The following is a 12,635-nucleotide window of genomic DNA, read 5'->3' on the forward strand; positions in this document are numbered from 1 at the left end:
CCAAAACATATAGGGTCCTTGGGTATTTCCCCTCTCTCCCCGAGGGGTTGTTGGCTGAAGTGAAGTATTGTGAAGGAAAGAATGAGTTATATGACCATCGATCAATCCTTTCCGCAAAGATGCGCCTTTCCCGGCCTCTCCCTGTAACGAGAAATGGTAATGTCAAACAAATGACGAGAGAACACACTGGACCTTTGAATCAAAGTGAAAAACGCCTCCAATGCCTCTCCCCTCCCTCTTGTGTGCTCTGATCGCCCTTTTTTTTTAGTACCTCACCTCACACAGCCAGTCCATGAGTTTCCTTATTCTGGGAATAGCATGGAAGAAACTGCAATCTGTCAGTCCATGTCTTCTTCGACAGTCACACTCTCAAGAGCAGAGATACTCACGTTCATAACAATCAACATGGGGATATCGAATACGTCTCGTTTAATCATCCAGCAATACCGGCAGTCCACTTTGCCGTCCTTCTCAATTTTTGAGATGCCGTGCTCGCCATCGATTCGGGTAACGCGGTTGCTGAGTATGCTCTTGCGCGGGTCCTGCTGCGGCGTCATGTCTGACGACGCCGCGCTTTCCGTCTGCTCTTTCGTGCGGTACTTGAGGATCCGACATGTGCGGTTGACGCTGCCTCGGCTGTCGCCAAAAGCAAGATGCGAAAAGTCGTCGTAAAACTCAACCACACTGTCATCGTCGAGGATCTCGGCAATGAAGACGGGCTGTTTCCGTGGTCCGCTCTCATTCTTGATCTGGTCGGCAAGCGTTGCGGCGGGTGCCTTTGGCGTTGAGAAGCCCGCACGGCCAGTATTGCGGCCACTGTTGGTCGTCGACCCGGTACCGCCGGTGTTGACGTTCAAGTTGGGGTCGTTCCCGAGGAGAACATCCTTGGTCCAGCCTGTTAAAGCGATGAACTCCTTGTTGACGGCGGCAATCTCGCCAGTACGGCGGAGGACAATAGTGGGCGCCGAGGTGTGGTGCATGAACTCTTCGTACTCGAATAGAGTGCGTTGAAAACACTTCTCCATGAAGATGAGATCCTGGCGACTGAGGGTCTTGGTGCAGGCTATAAATGACGGGCGAATGCTGGCGAGCGCCTTTGCGATGCGCAGCGTCATATTGGCCGAGAAGCGTTTCGGCAGGTAGTCGATGAGAGCGTGGAAGCCGGCGAGATACGGATACGGCTCTTTTACGGTCTCGTAAATGGACGAAGGGTCGCGTTGCCTCTTGCCGAGCAGCGTGTGAGGGCCGCTCTTTTGAGGGGCGCCGGTCTTTGCTTTGGGCCGCGTCGGGGCGGTTATGGTCTGGGAGTTTCCAACAGCGCCAAAGTTCCCACTTGGAGATCCTTCAAAGGTAAAGTTAGTAGGTTGCGGGCTGGCGGTGTTGTCTGTACTTGGACTATGTAGGCTTGTTGGGCCAGCAGCAATGGCGTAGGCATGTGGAAGGCCATGTTGCAGATTGCCTTGTTGGTACATGCCGTTGGAAGACTGGTCTACACCCATGAAATCGTTGATCATACCGCTATCGTATACTTGGCCAAACTGGTTATTGCCATTGTTGCCAAAGACGTTTGTGGATCCAAAGTTGACTTCACCACTTGGTCCTGACAGGGAGCCGTCACGCGGAGGGGTCTCGGCTGCGCCTGATGACATGTGCCCTAGCATGCCGAACTCCATGGCGCCGTACTGGCTGCCAAAGTTGAGCCCTTCCAGATCAAAGTTGAAGATTGCTGGGTTGCTTGGATCGAATAACGTATTAAAGGGGTCGTTGGCGACCTGCGGCGAGATCATGCCGCCAATGGATCGAGCAGTGTTGCTCGGCTGCGGAAAAGACGGTGATATCGGCGATGGTTGCGTCTGATACGGCAGGCCATCGGGGATGCCGACAGGCGTTTGCTGCCCCGAGTACACGGGGAATGATGCGGTTGAGCTCTGACCAAAATACGTGCTGCCTGCTGTCGAGGCCGTATCCGAGGCCCCGCTGTGATGCCGTTGGCCGTTAGGGCGGGCGGGCGCCGCGTTCGGGTTGTAGTTCGGACCTAGTACGGGCCGTAGAGCTTCGGGCGGAGCATCATGCAAATACTTTGCTTTCTTACGGACGCCGTCTTGGCAAGCCTCTGCGAGTCCACGCTTGATGCATCGCTGACAAGGTCGTTCATCTCCTGTAGCCATCCCATCAGCAAGGTTGCATCGCAGACGGCCATGTGAGTGGAGTAGGCAGCTAAACCCCGGTTACCACGGGGTTTTTGTCAAAACATTACATGACTTCACGGGTGTTCACTTGACCAGAGACTATCGCGAGCCGGACCCTGAGGAATCGGGCAAAGCTTACCGCAAGTCAAATGGGCTCGTTGGCAGGCGAAGCACGCCCGGCGAGCCTTCTTCCTCCTTGGTCGTGACGGATCCTTGGGATCGTACTTCTTCTTGACCTCGCCGTTGGTATCGGCGCCACTGTCGTGAGATTCAGCCATCTTTTCGTCGTCGTCGTCTCTTACGGGGGTGTCGTCGTCGTAGTCGTGGTCATTATCTGACATGGCATCCGAGACCTCTGGCCCGGTGTCGTCCTGGCCGTCAGGCATGGTGTCGTGGATTTATATATACAAGCCTCCCCTTGGGCAGAAATGTGATAACGGCGTGCGCGGGAGCTGGCGCAGTGACGGCACGGCACGGCACTGCAAGCCCCGGTCCACGAATGTCGCTGGTGGTCCGTTTGCGAAACCACACGGCTCACTTTCAAACGTATGTGGGCGGGCCCGGCGTCGCGCTGGATAGGCGTCGTATAATAGGAAAGAAAGCAGAAAATCCCTCCTGTGTTGGTGTAGAGTGACACACGCCGGGGTTCTTTCTAGCTGGGCTGCTGCCACACACACAGCTCAAAGTACACCACCACTGCGTGACTAACTATCTCCAAGACCCGTGTGCGTAGTGGCAGTTCGAGTCTGCGAATAGGAGTCGAGCCGGACAATGGTTTCCCGCGACGACGTAGTATGGGAGAATAGGGCCAGAAATAGGCGCTGTGCGCTCCCGCGATATAGGTCGGGTAGAGCCTTGTTTTCTCCCTCTCTCTTTTGGTTCTCTTTGCGCCGCAGGGGGGGCAGGCGGCTTACAAGCAGAGCAGGGCAGAAAGAACGGAGGCGGCGAGCCTTGGGTCTCCCACAGCTCGTATCCTCAGCAGTCAGGAGTCTCCAATAGTGAGTTGGTGGAGAGGAAAGAGGCGTTTCTTGTGCGACGTGCTCGTCACGACAGGACTAGGTCCCTTGGACTCGATGGTTGGCGCAGTCGTCTCGAGACCGGTGTTCGCGTCGCGGACCACATGAGGTCGCGGGGACAAGGTGGTAGACAGAGTCGCTGGGCGGATAGCCGGCTGACGGCGCTGGGCCGGGGTGAAGTGAGGGACGTTTTTAGAGGTCGAGGGAGTAAATGGTATATGCAGGAAGCCGTAGTCCCTGTGCTTGTCTGATGCAAGCATTGACACGCGGTACGGGAGTTTGGTGGGCTACTTTGCAATAAGTAGCACTGGTAGGGCGGATCGCATTCGCAGGTTCTCGATCGCAAGCGCAGCGGCGCAATTGAGGGGAAAGCGGCGTCGTCGGGAGGTCGGGGCAGATTTTGGAGTCGTGATGTTTATCCTCGGTCGGGTGGAAGAGGAGCACGCGAGAGGTTTGTCGTCAGAGCTGGCGGCGGCCGGTAAAGAAAACGAGAGGGACGGGATAGACAAGGTACCAAAGTTACGGGCAGTATCCGTAAGGTGGTAAGTGAAATACAGCAGTTAACAGGCCCAAAAAGAAAACGGATGCCCCAGCCTCGCTGCTGTTGGTCAAAGATTTGCGTGCTGAGCTGCGGGGTTTTCTTGGAGAAAATGTCACACTCGTCATTCGTTGGGCTGAGGGGGAATGTGGGTGCACCGGCCGAGAAATCCACTTTTCGTGCCTTATGAGTTCCTGCTACATGAAGCACCACACAAAGCGGGATGTTGAAGATGTATATAATACAATGCACAAGTCTGTCCTTCCCACGACGGAACGCTGTTACGGCTGCACAGTCATCCAGGTCCTCGAGTCTCCCGTTGGTGTAGGTAGTTGGCGCCCGTGGCACCATAGGCAGGGTCGGAGACACTTTTGGGGTGACTTTCTCTCCTTCCCGTCGCATCCATCCAAACTAAGGTGACGGACAGTCGGACTTGCAGTAACCGTTGTGGACTGTGGAAGGCAGTACGGTAGTTCCGAACAGAAACGGAAACAACCCATCTTCGTCTGTACTTTCTTGGACTTAATACCGTACATAAGGTAAGGTAGGTAGGTACTACGGATACCTCAAGGAAGGAAGGGGGTAGTTGAAAAGTCGGACACATGCCTGCCGCCTGCTCCTGCAGAATACCTTGCCTTACATATTATGCACCTGTGCACTTACTTGCCTTGCCATACCACTTGCGCCAGATGCAATCCGAGCAAAGGCTCCTCAAGACACAAACTCGCAACTTCACATCCTCGCAGCTGGATCCGGACCAGGTTGGCCAGGCCATATTCTGCTCACCTCACCCACGATTTGAATTCCATCATGTCAACTTACATCATCCACGACAAGACCGGAATTCGAACCCAGGAAACAATGACCATCCGTTTGTCATCTGCTGCGCCTTGGTCTCAACGATTCCAATATGGCCAGGTTCAGTCGCACGGCATTACGTTAGCGACGCAACTGCAAGCCACTTTATTGGACATCTGGCATTCTCACTGTTCCCATTGCTGCATGTGAGATCCAATACGATCTCCACATCCAACATCCGCAGTTCGCAGTTTGCCTGATCCCAAGACAAGCCAAGCCGAGGGCCGAGTGACGACTTACACCCAGCTTCACACCTCCCTGGGCAGTCGTGACAGTGCTATACGTGCCACGGCTCGCTGAGGATGAGGGTGGTATCATTGCATTAACTAATGTTGGTTCTAGCCGACGTGCCGAGCGTCGGTCTGTCTATCCATCTGCAGCCCATCAACCGCTCGGGGTATCTCATTGCATGTGAGCACAAAATCAAGCAAGGCTTCTCGCCCGTCATTGGCAGCCACTCGACCAGCCTCCGTATGCCGCGTTACCATCCAACTTTCTCGCTATGGCTGCCTGATGACCTTTCCATCAATGACAGCCCGACGCCTTGAGCACTTGCAGACGGTTACTGCCGTCCACCTCATGACGATCGACGCGATCAACAGCCGCATCTGCTGCGCGCCGACTCCCGCTCACTAGTCGTCCAATAATGCAGAGTGGCAGCCCAGCTCGACTGCCTGGGTCAGGAACGCGCTCATCATGGCAAGATGCGCACCCACGACCAACAACACTGGCAGCGAGGCGACATGCGGTCACTGTCAACCATTCACAGCCCGGCAGCCTCTTTGCTGGTCCTCCACACCGATGCGGAAAGTCTGTGCGGTGCCGTCCACGCCTGATCCTTCACCGGCCTTCGCTGAATCTCTCGTTGCATTGTCACCTTCGTCAACTTCGTTTTTGTCCGTTGTGGACTTCTGCCCTCTGCTGCCTTGTCTCACGCCCGCGTGGCGAACCGACTACGACTTCTGATCTTCTTGCCATACTTGAAGAAGATGTATGGGAACGGGAGCATGGCCACCGTCAAGAAGGCGAGCAGTGACGAAGCCCAAGAATATCCAAGCTTGTTGTACATTTGCGTTCCAAACAACGGGAATGCGGCTGTTGAAAGGGGAGTCCAAGTCAGCACCGCGAACGAAACACGACACCTCCCAACTGAGTGGTTGAGAGCGTTGGTGCCACGGGGCAACTCACCAGCGAACATGCATCGCACAAACGCATTACTTGCGAGGGCCGAGGCGGCGTATAAAGGATAAGCATCGACCTGTGAGCCCCAACTTTAGCACAATTCCTGTCGTGTAACCTCCGGGCCTGAGACTGATTCCAAACCCCTGGAACGCCACAAGCGGGGAGCTGGCGGGACATATTCCACTTACAAGAAACGTAAAGATCCCAGTGAAGACGAGGAGAGTTCTGCGGCACATCAAGACGGTCAGTTGCATATTCCTGCATACAAGATGGGAAAACAACACCACCCCACGCTCCGTGGAAGCCTGACAAAGCATACCTAACGGCCGAAAGCACACGCCAGCGCATGAACCTGCAGAAGCCTGCAGATGGCCTGCTCAAGCAACCACGGGGTTGTCTTGTCACGGCAGCAAGATGCGCATGTTGCGGAACCACGGGCCTTTTTCCAACTTTGGATGATGGGTACGATGCTGTGCGAAGGGAAATGTGAACTTACCCAGCTCCAAAAATGGCGGATCCAATGATGGGCATGATCCAGTGCACATGAAGACTCCAACCAAACCAGAAGATGCCAATGGGACAGAGGAAGGCTCCCAGGATGACTGGTGGAAGGCGGAACTCTGGCTCGCTGGCACCCTCGACGCCCGTCTCCTTTTCCAAGTCGGCCATGAGTCGACTACGGATACGGTGCCACAAGGGGTCCGTCGCGGCGGCAAGGAACATGCCCACGAGGATACCCAGGAAGGTGAGACCGACTTGCCACAGGTTGAAGCCATGGATCGTTGTGAAGACGAGGGGGAATGCGCCGAAGAAAAGGTACAGAATACCCAAGAGAATGGCCGAGAAGATGTCGAGGCTGAGGACCATGGGTTCAAAGGCAATGAGCTGGAAGGGACGCATCAAGGAGATGCCAATTGTCTTGATGACGGACTTGGTCATGTTCTCAACAGGGGCCTTCCACCGCTCGTCACCTGTCTCTTTTCGGATCTTGCGTGCCTTGGTCCGCAGGACGATCGGATCTGGAAGCAAAAAGTCAGCTCTGACAAGCTAGTCTGAGGGCGCACCCTCCATGGACACTCACGATAAGTCTCAGGAACGAATACGACAATGGCGACCAAAAGCGCAAAAGCCCAGATGATCATGACATAGTACGTCCATCTCCAGTGTGCGTTGTAGTTGACGAAGCCACCAATCAACGGGCCGATGCATGGTCCGATGAAGGGAGCAAGTGAGTACATGAGCATAGGGGCTTGGAGCTCATGACGAGCAAACAAGTCACTCACTGTGCCACCGGATACGGCGAGGAAGGCACTGCCAGACAAACCGTCGAAAAATCGGGCAACGATCATAGTTGCAATATTCTTGGCGACTGCTGACGGGATGATCCAGATGACATACATGGACCAAGAGACGAGATAGATGGGCCGGCGTCCGTAAAACTCGCTGAGAGGGCTCAGGAACATGGGGCCCAAGCTGATGCCGAGAACAAAGACTGACAGGCCAATAGTGCTCACCAGTCGGGAGTTGCCGAATTCTGCATCCATCTGGGCATACGTCGAGGTGTAGATGGAGCTCGCAGCGGTACTGTCTTGCACGTCAACATCTCATCACAGAGTCGATGATTGACTTCACTTACACGCAAAAACTCGCGCACGATACAATGGATACAATGAGCCACTTTCTCGCCTTGCCCAAACTACGTGGACTCATGGGATCGCTGTCGCCGCCCTCGAAAGTCACTTCATACTGGTCCTTTTCCGGTTCTCTTGGCGAGCTGTCGTCCTCTTGGTAGTCGTCACAGCTGTAGCCGTTTTGTGACCGCGTCCGGGTCAATGATCTTGACTGACGGAGTGACCGTGTACCGGCGGCGCCCGTGCGGATGGGCTCGAAGCCCGAGTCCTCGTGAACTGTGGCGCTGTCATCGTCCTGATTTGATGAATGGCTCTCGGCCTTTTCAATGTCTTTTTCGACTTCGTTCGTCATGATTATCGTCAAACGCCGCAAGGGAGAAAAGCAACAACGATCCTCGACAATTTTTTTTCTCTCCAACTTAGGTCTTACTCAGGGCCGCTTGATAACGACTTGATATCAAGGGCGCAGTAGTCGGCCGATTGCGGATGTCGGATATTTGTACGGATATCCCGCGTGGTTATTATGGGCCTGGTTCCGAGTTCCAGCGGTCGTGTGGATCGTGACAGGATCAGATCAGTCTGTTGCTGGGCTGGGCGTTACTGCGAACGGAGGTATGTGCAGGGCAGTAGTTTTTATTTGGAAGTGGGAGAAACGGCTCCTCTCTCACTGCAACTCTTCCGATTGTTTCAAAGACGCAGAATAAGAAACAGTGAAAGGGACGAGTCTGTTCATGGAAGAGGACCTCTTTTTCATGGATTTTGCAGTTTTCCCGATAACAAGGCAAAGAATGGCGCGAGGACCTCGAAGTGGATGGGATAGTGGGGACCTCGCGCCATCGGCACCGCATCCATTCACACGCATTAGTCAAAGACGACCGGATGGCTAGACGGCGCGACCCGTTTGGCAATTTTTCCCATGCACTTCTCGACGATTATTCAGCCCAGAACGCGGTTCGCTCTTTCGAGAGGAAGCACACCGCGGACTAGGGTGGATCTCGTCATCGCGGCGAAAGGGAATAAGAGAGGAGAGGAGAGGAGATGGAGAGGGGCATGCAGGTGTGTCATAGAGCCCCCTGGATGGGTGACAAAACTGTGGGATGGATGACGCTGCGTTGGACCCTACATCGCCTTGGGGATCTTCCAGTTCTGCATCGGAGCCAACAGCCTATTCTTGTGAGAGCGGATGGAAGGGTCCAATGAGAAGGGGTCTCGAGCTATTCGGCGTTAGTTCGCGCGAGTTTTCGATTGCTAACATTTTATTAGTATTGTTATTATCTTTTGGCTGCACTTACGTTGGCCGAAAGGGTGACAGAAGGGACGGGGTTCTCTCGGAAATAAACCGTCATGGATATGACGTCGGAAGAGCCGAGATTCACCACGACCTTTTTTGGCTCATTCCAGACATTTCACAAGTCGCAGTTTCTCATTCAGCTGGCGGCGGCGGGAAGAGACGGGGGGATCCTCGGCGTCTGGAACCTGGGATCATTTGAGACAGGAGGCGCCTGCCACCTCTTGTCACTCCTGCAACGAGTCACAGGTGCTAAATTTGGCCCTGTAACCTTGATCTGTCGACTGTTCGAGCAACATACGTCGAGATGTGGTGCTGAGTAGAAACCCAGCCCGTCTTGGCGGAATTCCACTCCACGGCTGTTAGACGCGGCCCGATGGAATGGTTCACCGACCACAGACTCGCAGAGGACGTGCGAATTCGCGATAAGCTTGGTGGTCCTCTCCCATCTATCATACTTTGGCTAGCTTCCGACTCTGTCCATCTTGAGATCTGACTAGATGGGTTCAGAGTTCAGACTGCCCAGCATGTGGGTTCTTGAGGTGATCGATCCCCGCTTTCGCATGTTGCAGGCCCAGCAAAAAAAACACTGGATTGTCACTTTCGCTTCTTTTGTAGAGGGCCGAAGCCGCGAGAGGGTTGTCAGTCACATTGAATTGTCGGCAGCTTTTCCCGGCGCCGGGCGAGACCGTTATCTTGGTCTCCTGCCCAGTGTCTGCGCGCATTGCCAATTTTTCTGACAGCTTGCCACACACAGACAGACACTCCAATATTTGGGCCTTTTCTCCCCGCGGCGCCGGCTCGCCGATCGGGGCCTTTGGGGGTGGCTTAGCTCAGATGGGATTGAGAGTAAGGGAATCCACGTGTTTTGATTTGTGATTTGAGGCGTGGAGATCCTTTAAGCTGAGTATCCCACGGAGTTACGATGAGGATTGGTAATCTAAAACGTTCACTACTAATTGCCTATGATTTACAATACTGAAGCTCACCACCAACTTGGGGCAGTGCAAGGAGGCAGGTAGGTCAGGTAATCCTCGATAACCGGTGATTTTTTCGTCATTTCCTTCTTCCTCTATCTATCTACTCTGATGGAGGTGAAATCATGTGCAGTCTCCATAAGCGTTATTATCATACATGAGGCCCCTTTCCATCTTTTCCTTCGTACCTCTGTTTACTTACATGATCATCATCATGATGAGCCCGCTACTCTTTCTAGTATACTGATATTTCTCGCTTTCGTTGGGTTTGAAAATGCAGTTTGCTGAACTCTTGACCCCCGAAAACAGGGGGTAAATGACAAGAAAAACAATAAAGATGAGAAATAAAAAACAAAAAAAAACGCCCATTACATGCAAGATAACACACATATATAAAACCCCCGGTACGCATGTCGTCGGACAACACAATGCACGTCGTCAACAGAGCCGCACAACTAGGCCCACTCACAAAGCACCTCACCTCCGGACCTCCGGTACGGAACTTCCGAAAGTTGACGCATTTTTCCGTCCGTTTCATTCCCTCTCACATCCGGTAGGTCTCCGCCAAGCTCCCAAAGTCCGGCACGGTCCCGGAGCAGTCAAAGTCCCGATCGTACGCCTTGGCCGGCAGGATCCCGGCCGCGAGGCCCTTTTTGTAACTCCACAGCGGCGCGCTCTCCGTGTCCCACGTCCAGTACCACCACCCCCACCCCTTTTCGAACGAGTGCATCTGCGCCTCGGCAAACATTTGCAAGAACTTCTTGTAGTCGCTGCTGAAGCCGCCCGCGTCGCCGTTGGCCGTGTCGCAGTCGCACTTGGAGTCCTGGGTCGGGCACCGCGGCTCGAGGATCGACGTCGTCGCGTTGCCCGTGTTGTAGGTGCCCGTCCACCGGTTGCCCCAGCCGACGTTGGTCAGGTGCTTGGCGCAGTCCGTGTCGGCCTGGGACCACTCGGCGAAGAGCGTGGGGCCGTAGCCCGTGGAGGTGTCCATCGACTGCTCCGTCTGCTCCGTCCACCCGCTGCAGGCGTACTCGACCTTCTTCTTGTGCGTGTAGACGATTTGGTCGGTGTTGAAAATGACGTACTGATGTACGTCGAGCGCGAGGTCACTGTAGCCCGTCAGTTTCCCCTGCCAGTTGGCCAGGCCCATGAATCCGTCGCCGAACACCACAACGCCGCCGATGCCGTTGCCCTTGACGAGCTTGTAGGCCTGCGCGGTCCACGAGACCACATCGGCGTTGTTGAGGTCCACGTTGCGCGGCTCGTTGGCGAGACCGTAAAAGGCAATGATGTTCTTGTAGCGGTCCTGGGCGAAGAACTTGGAGAGGCGGTCGTGCATATCCAGGCTGCGCTGGGCGTTGGTCGCGCCGTCGGTGCCATTGAGCCAGCCGATGGCGCCCTGACGGCCCGAGTGGTTCCAGCCGTTTTGACTACCCGGGAGGCCGTGGACGTCGAGGTTGACACGGAGGCCGTACTTGCGCGCCCACTCGATGCCGCGAAGGAGGTAGCGCCACGAGGTGCGGAAGAGGTAGGGGTCGCCGTCGTAGACCTCGACGGCCCAGTAGTTGAAGGGGATGCGGACGTGGTCAAGGCCGGCGTCGGCGATCTCCTTGAAGGTGGACTCGGTGACGAAAGTCGAGTAATGCTTCTCGAGGACCTCGGCCGTCTGCTTGGTGCCGAGGTGCTTGCAGAGCGTGTACTCGTCAATGATGCCAAGGCGGGAGTCGTAGTTGAAGAGGGAAGGGGTGATGAAGGGCTCGAGGTTTAGCCAGCCGCCGACGTTGACGCCGCGGGCGGGCCGCGAGCCGTAGGAGCCCCAAGCGTCTTTGAGCGCCGGCACCTTGTCGTTTGCCCGTTTCGAGTCGTCCCAGTCGGTATAGAGACCCATGACGGGCAGGTCGCCGACCATCTGCTCCGTGAATGTGACGTTGAAATCGGTTGTGTCATCCCATGACCACGGATCGAGGTAGGTGCCGCGCCACTTCATCGGGACGCTGTCCTTATTTCCGTCGTCGAGGGTCGTTTTCGTGTTGCTGCTCTTGTTATTGTTCTTGCTGACCACCACGGCCACTACAATGATGATGATGAGAAGCACTAATGAGACACTGAGACATATCCCTGATGGCCAGTTAGTCAACGTCTCCAGCTCCCGATTCAAAGCAACCTACAAAGCTTCTTCCGCTTCTTGACGGGTTTCGGAGGGTCCTCCATGAGATACTCCTTCTCGAAGCTGTGGTCAGAGCTGTTCCACCCTCCGCCTCTCAAGTGGCCTCTCGACCGTCCCTCCTCCATAATCGCGCCACTGACCACCCGTTTCTTTTTGTTCTTGTGTTCCCTCCTGGGCTTTTCGTAGACTGCCTCCGTATCCACCTCTCGCCGCACCCGTTTTGGTCGTTCTGTGGGCGCATCTCTGTAGGCTGCTTCGCGTCGTGCCCTCCGTCTCTCCCGCCGCTCTGCGTCTGCGTCTGCATTGGCGTCCCTCGATGGTCTCCCAGCACCCGCACTTCTTTCTTTCTTTTCCCTTCTCTTTTGCCTCTTGACGTTATCCTGGTCCAGCTTTGCTAACGCATCCACGGACAGCGATTGTGACCTTCTCTCGTCTCTGCTTTCGCCGGAATCTGTGGCCGGTCGTCTAGATCCTTCTGCGCGTGATCGTCGTTTCTTGTTGTGGTGTTTCCTGCCCGATGAGTCTCGTGGTCGATGCGACGACGGTCTCGAAGATTCACCGGGCGCCATCTTCTATTTTGTCGCAAAAAGTCGTCCTCGTTGGGTGAAAGTAACCTAGTCGCCGTTGCACTGGAATGTTCGCGACTCGGATGACATTCCTGGCGGTTAGGTAGAAAAGGCACGGGTTTGCGGGAAATACGTTTGCGTCGTGTACGAAGTACTCGTTGGCCTTCGCTTGGTGCCAGGGTACCAAAATGTCGTATTCCAATTGCTCCTGCCTTGTTTTTGG

The 12,635-nt window shown here is 55.0% G+C and overlaps 4 protein-coding genes across 4 annotated transcripts; all 4 read right to left on the reverse strand.

Moving 5' to 3' along the window:
- Positions 1 to 338: 338 nt before the first annotated feature.
- On the reverse strand, positions 339 to 2,575 carry CPAR01_12677 (transcription factor; the record flags this gene model as incomplete). The annotated part of the gene is made up of 2 exons (XM_060496932.1): positions 339 to 2,158; positions 2,329 to 2,575. The coding sequence occupies 2 exons, from the start codon at positions 2,573 to 2,575 to the stop codon at positions 339 to 341; spliced, it is 2,067 nt and encodes a 688-aa protein (XP_060344465.1).
- A 596-nt stretch (positions 2,576 to 3,171) lies between these two features.
- On the reverse strand, positions 3,172 to 3,465 carry CPAR01_12678 (uncharacterized protein; the record flags this gene model as incomplete). Its single annotated transcript, XM_060496933.1, has 1 exon — positions 3,172 to 3,465. One exon carries the CDS (start codon positions 3,463 to 3,465, stop codon positions 3,172 to 3,174), a length of 294 nt encoding a protein of 97 aa, XP_060344466.1.
- Positions 3,466 to 5,554: 2,089 nt separating this feature from the next.
- On the reverse strand, positions 5,555 to 7,766 carry CPAR01_12679 (major facilitator superfamily transporter; the record flags this gene model as incomplete). The annotated part of the gene is made up of 6 exons (XM_060496934.1): positions 5,555 to 5,696; positions 5,744 to 5,859; positions 5,972 to 6,008; positions 6,280 to 6,802; positions 6,865 to 7,367; positions 7,420 to 7,766. The coding sequence occupies 6 exons, from the start codon at positions 7,764 to 7,766 to the stop codon at positions 5,555 to 5,557; spliced, it is 1,668 nt and encodes a 555-aa protein (XP_060344467.1).
- A 2,457-nt stretch (positions 7,767 to 10,223) lies between these two features.
- CPAR01_12680 (beta-glucosidase 6) lies at positions 10,224 to 12,415 on the reverse strand (the record flags this gene model as incomplete). The annotated part of the gene is made up of 2 exons (XM_060496935.1): positions 10,224 to 11,797; positions 11,848 to 12,415. 2 exons carry the CDS (start codon positions 12,413 to 12,415, stop codon positions 10,224 to 10,226), a joined length of 2,142 nt encoding a protein of 713 aa, XP_060344468.1.
- Between the last annotated feature and the right edge of the window lie 220 nt (positions 12,416 to 12,635).

Source organism: Colletotrichum paranaense (assembly GCF_030867605.1).
Source record: "Colletotrichum paranaense strain IMI 384185 chromosome Unknown Scaffold_11.1, whole genome shotgun sequence".
Taxonomy (NCBI): Eukaryota; Fungi; Ascomycota; class Sordariomycetes; order Glomerellales; family Glomerellaceae; genus Colletotrichum; species Colletotrichum paranaense.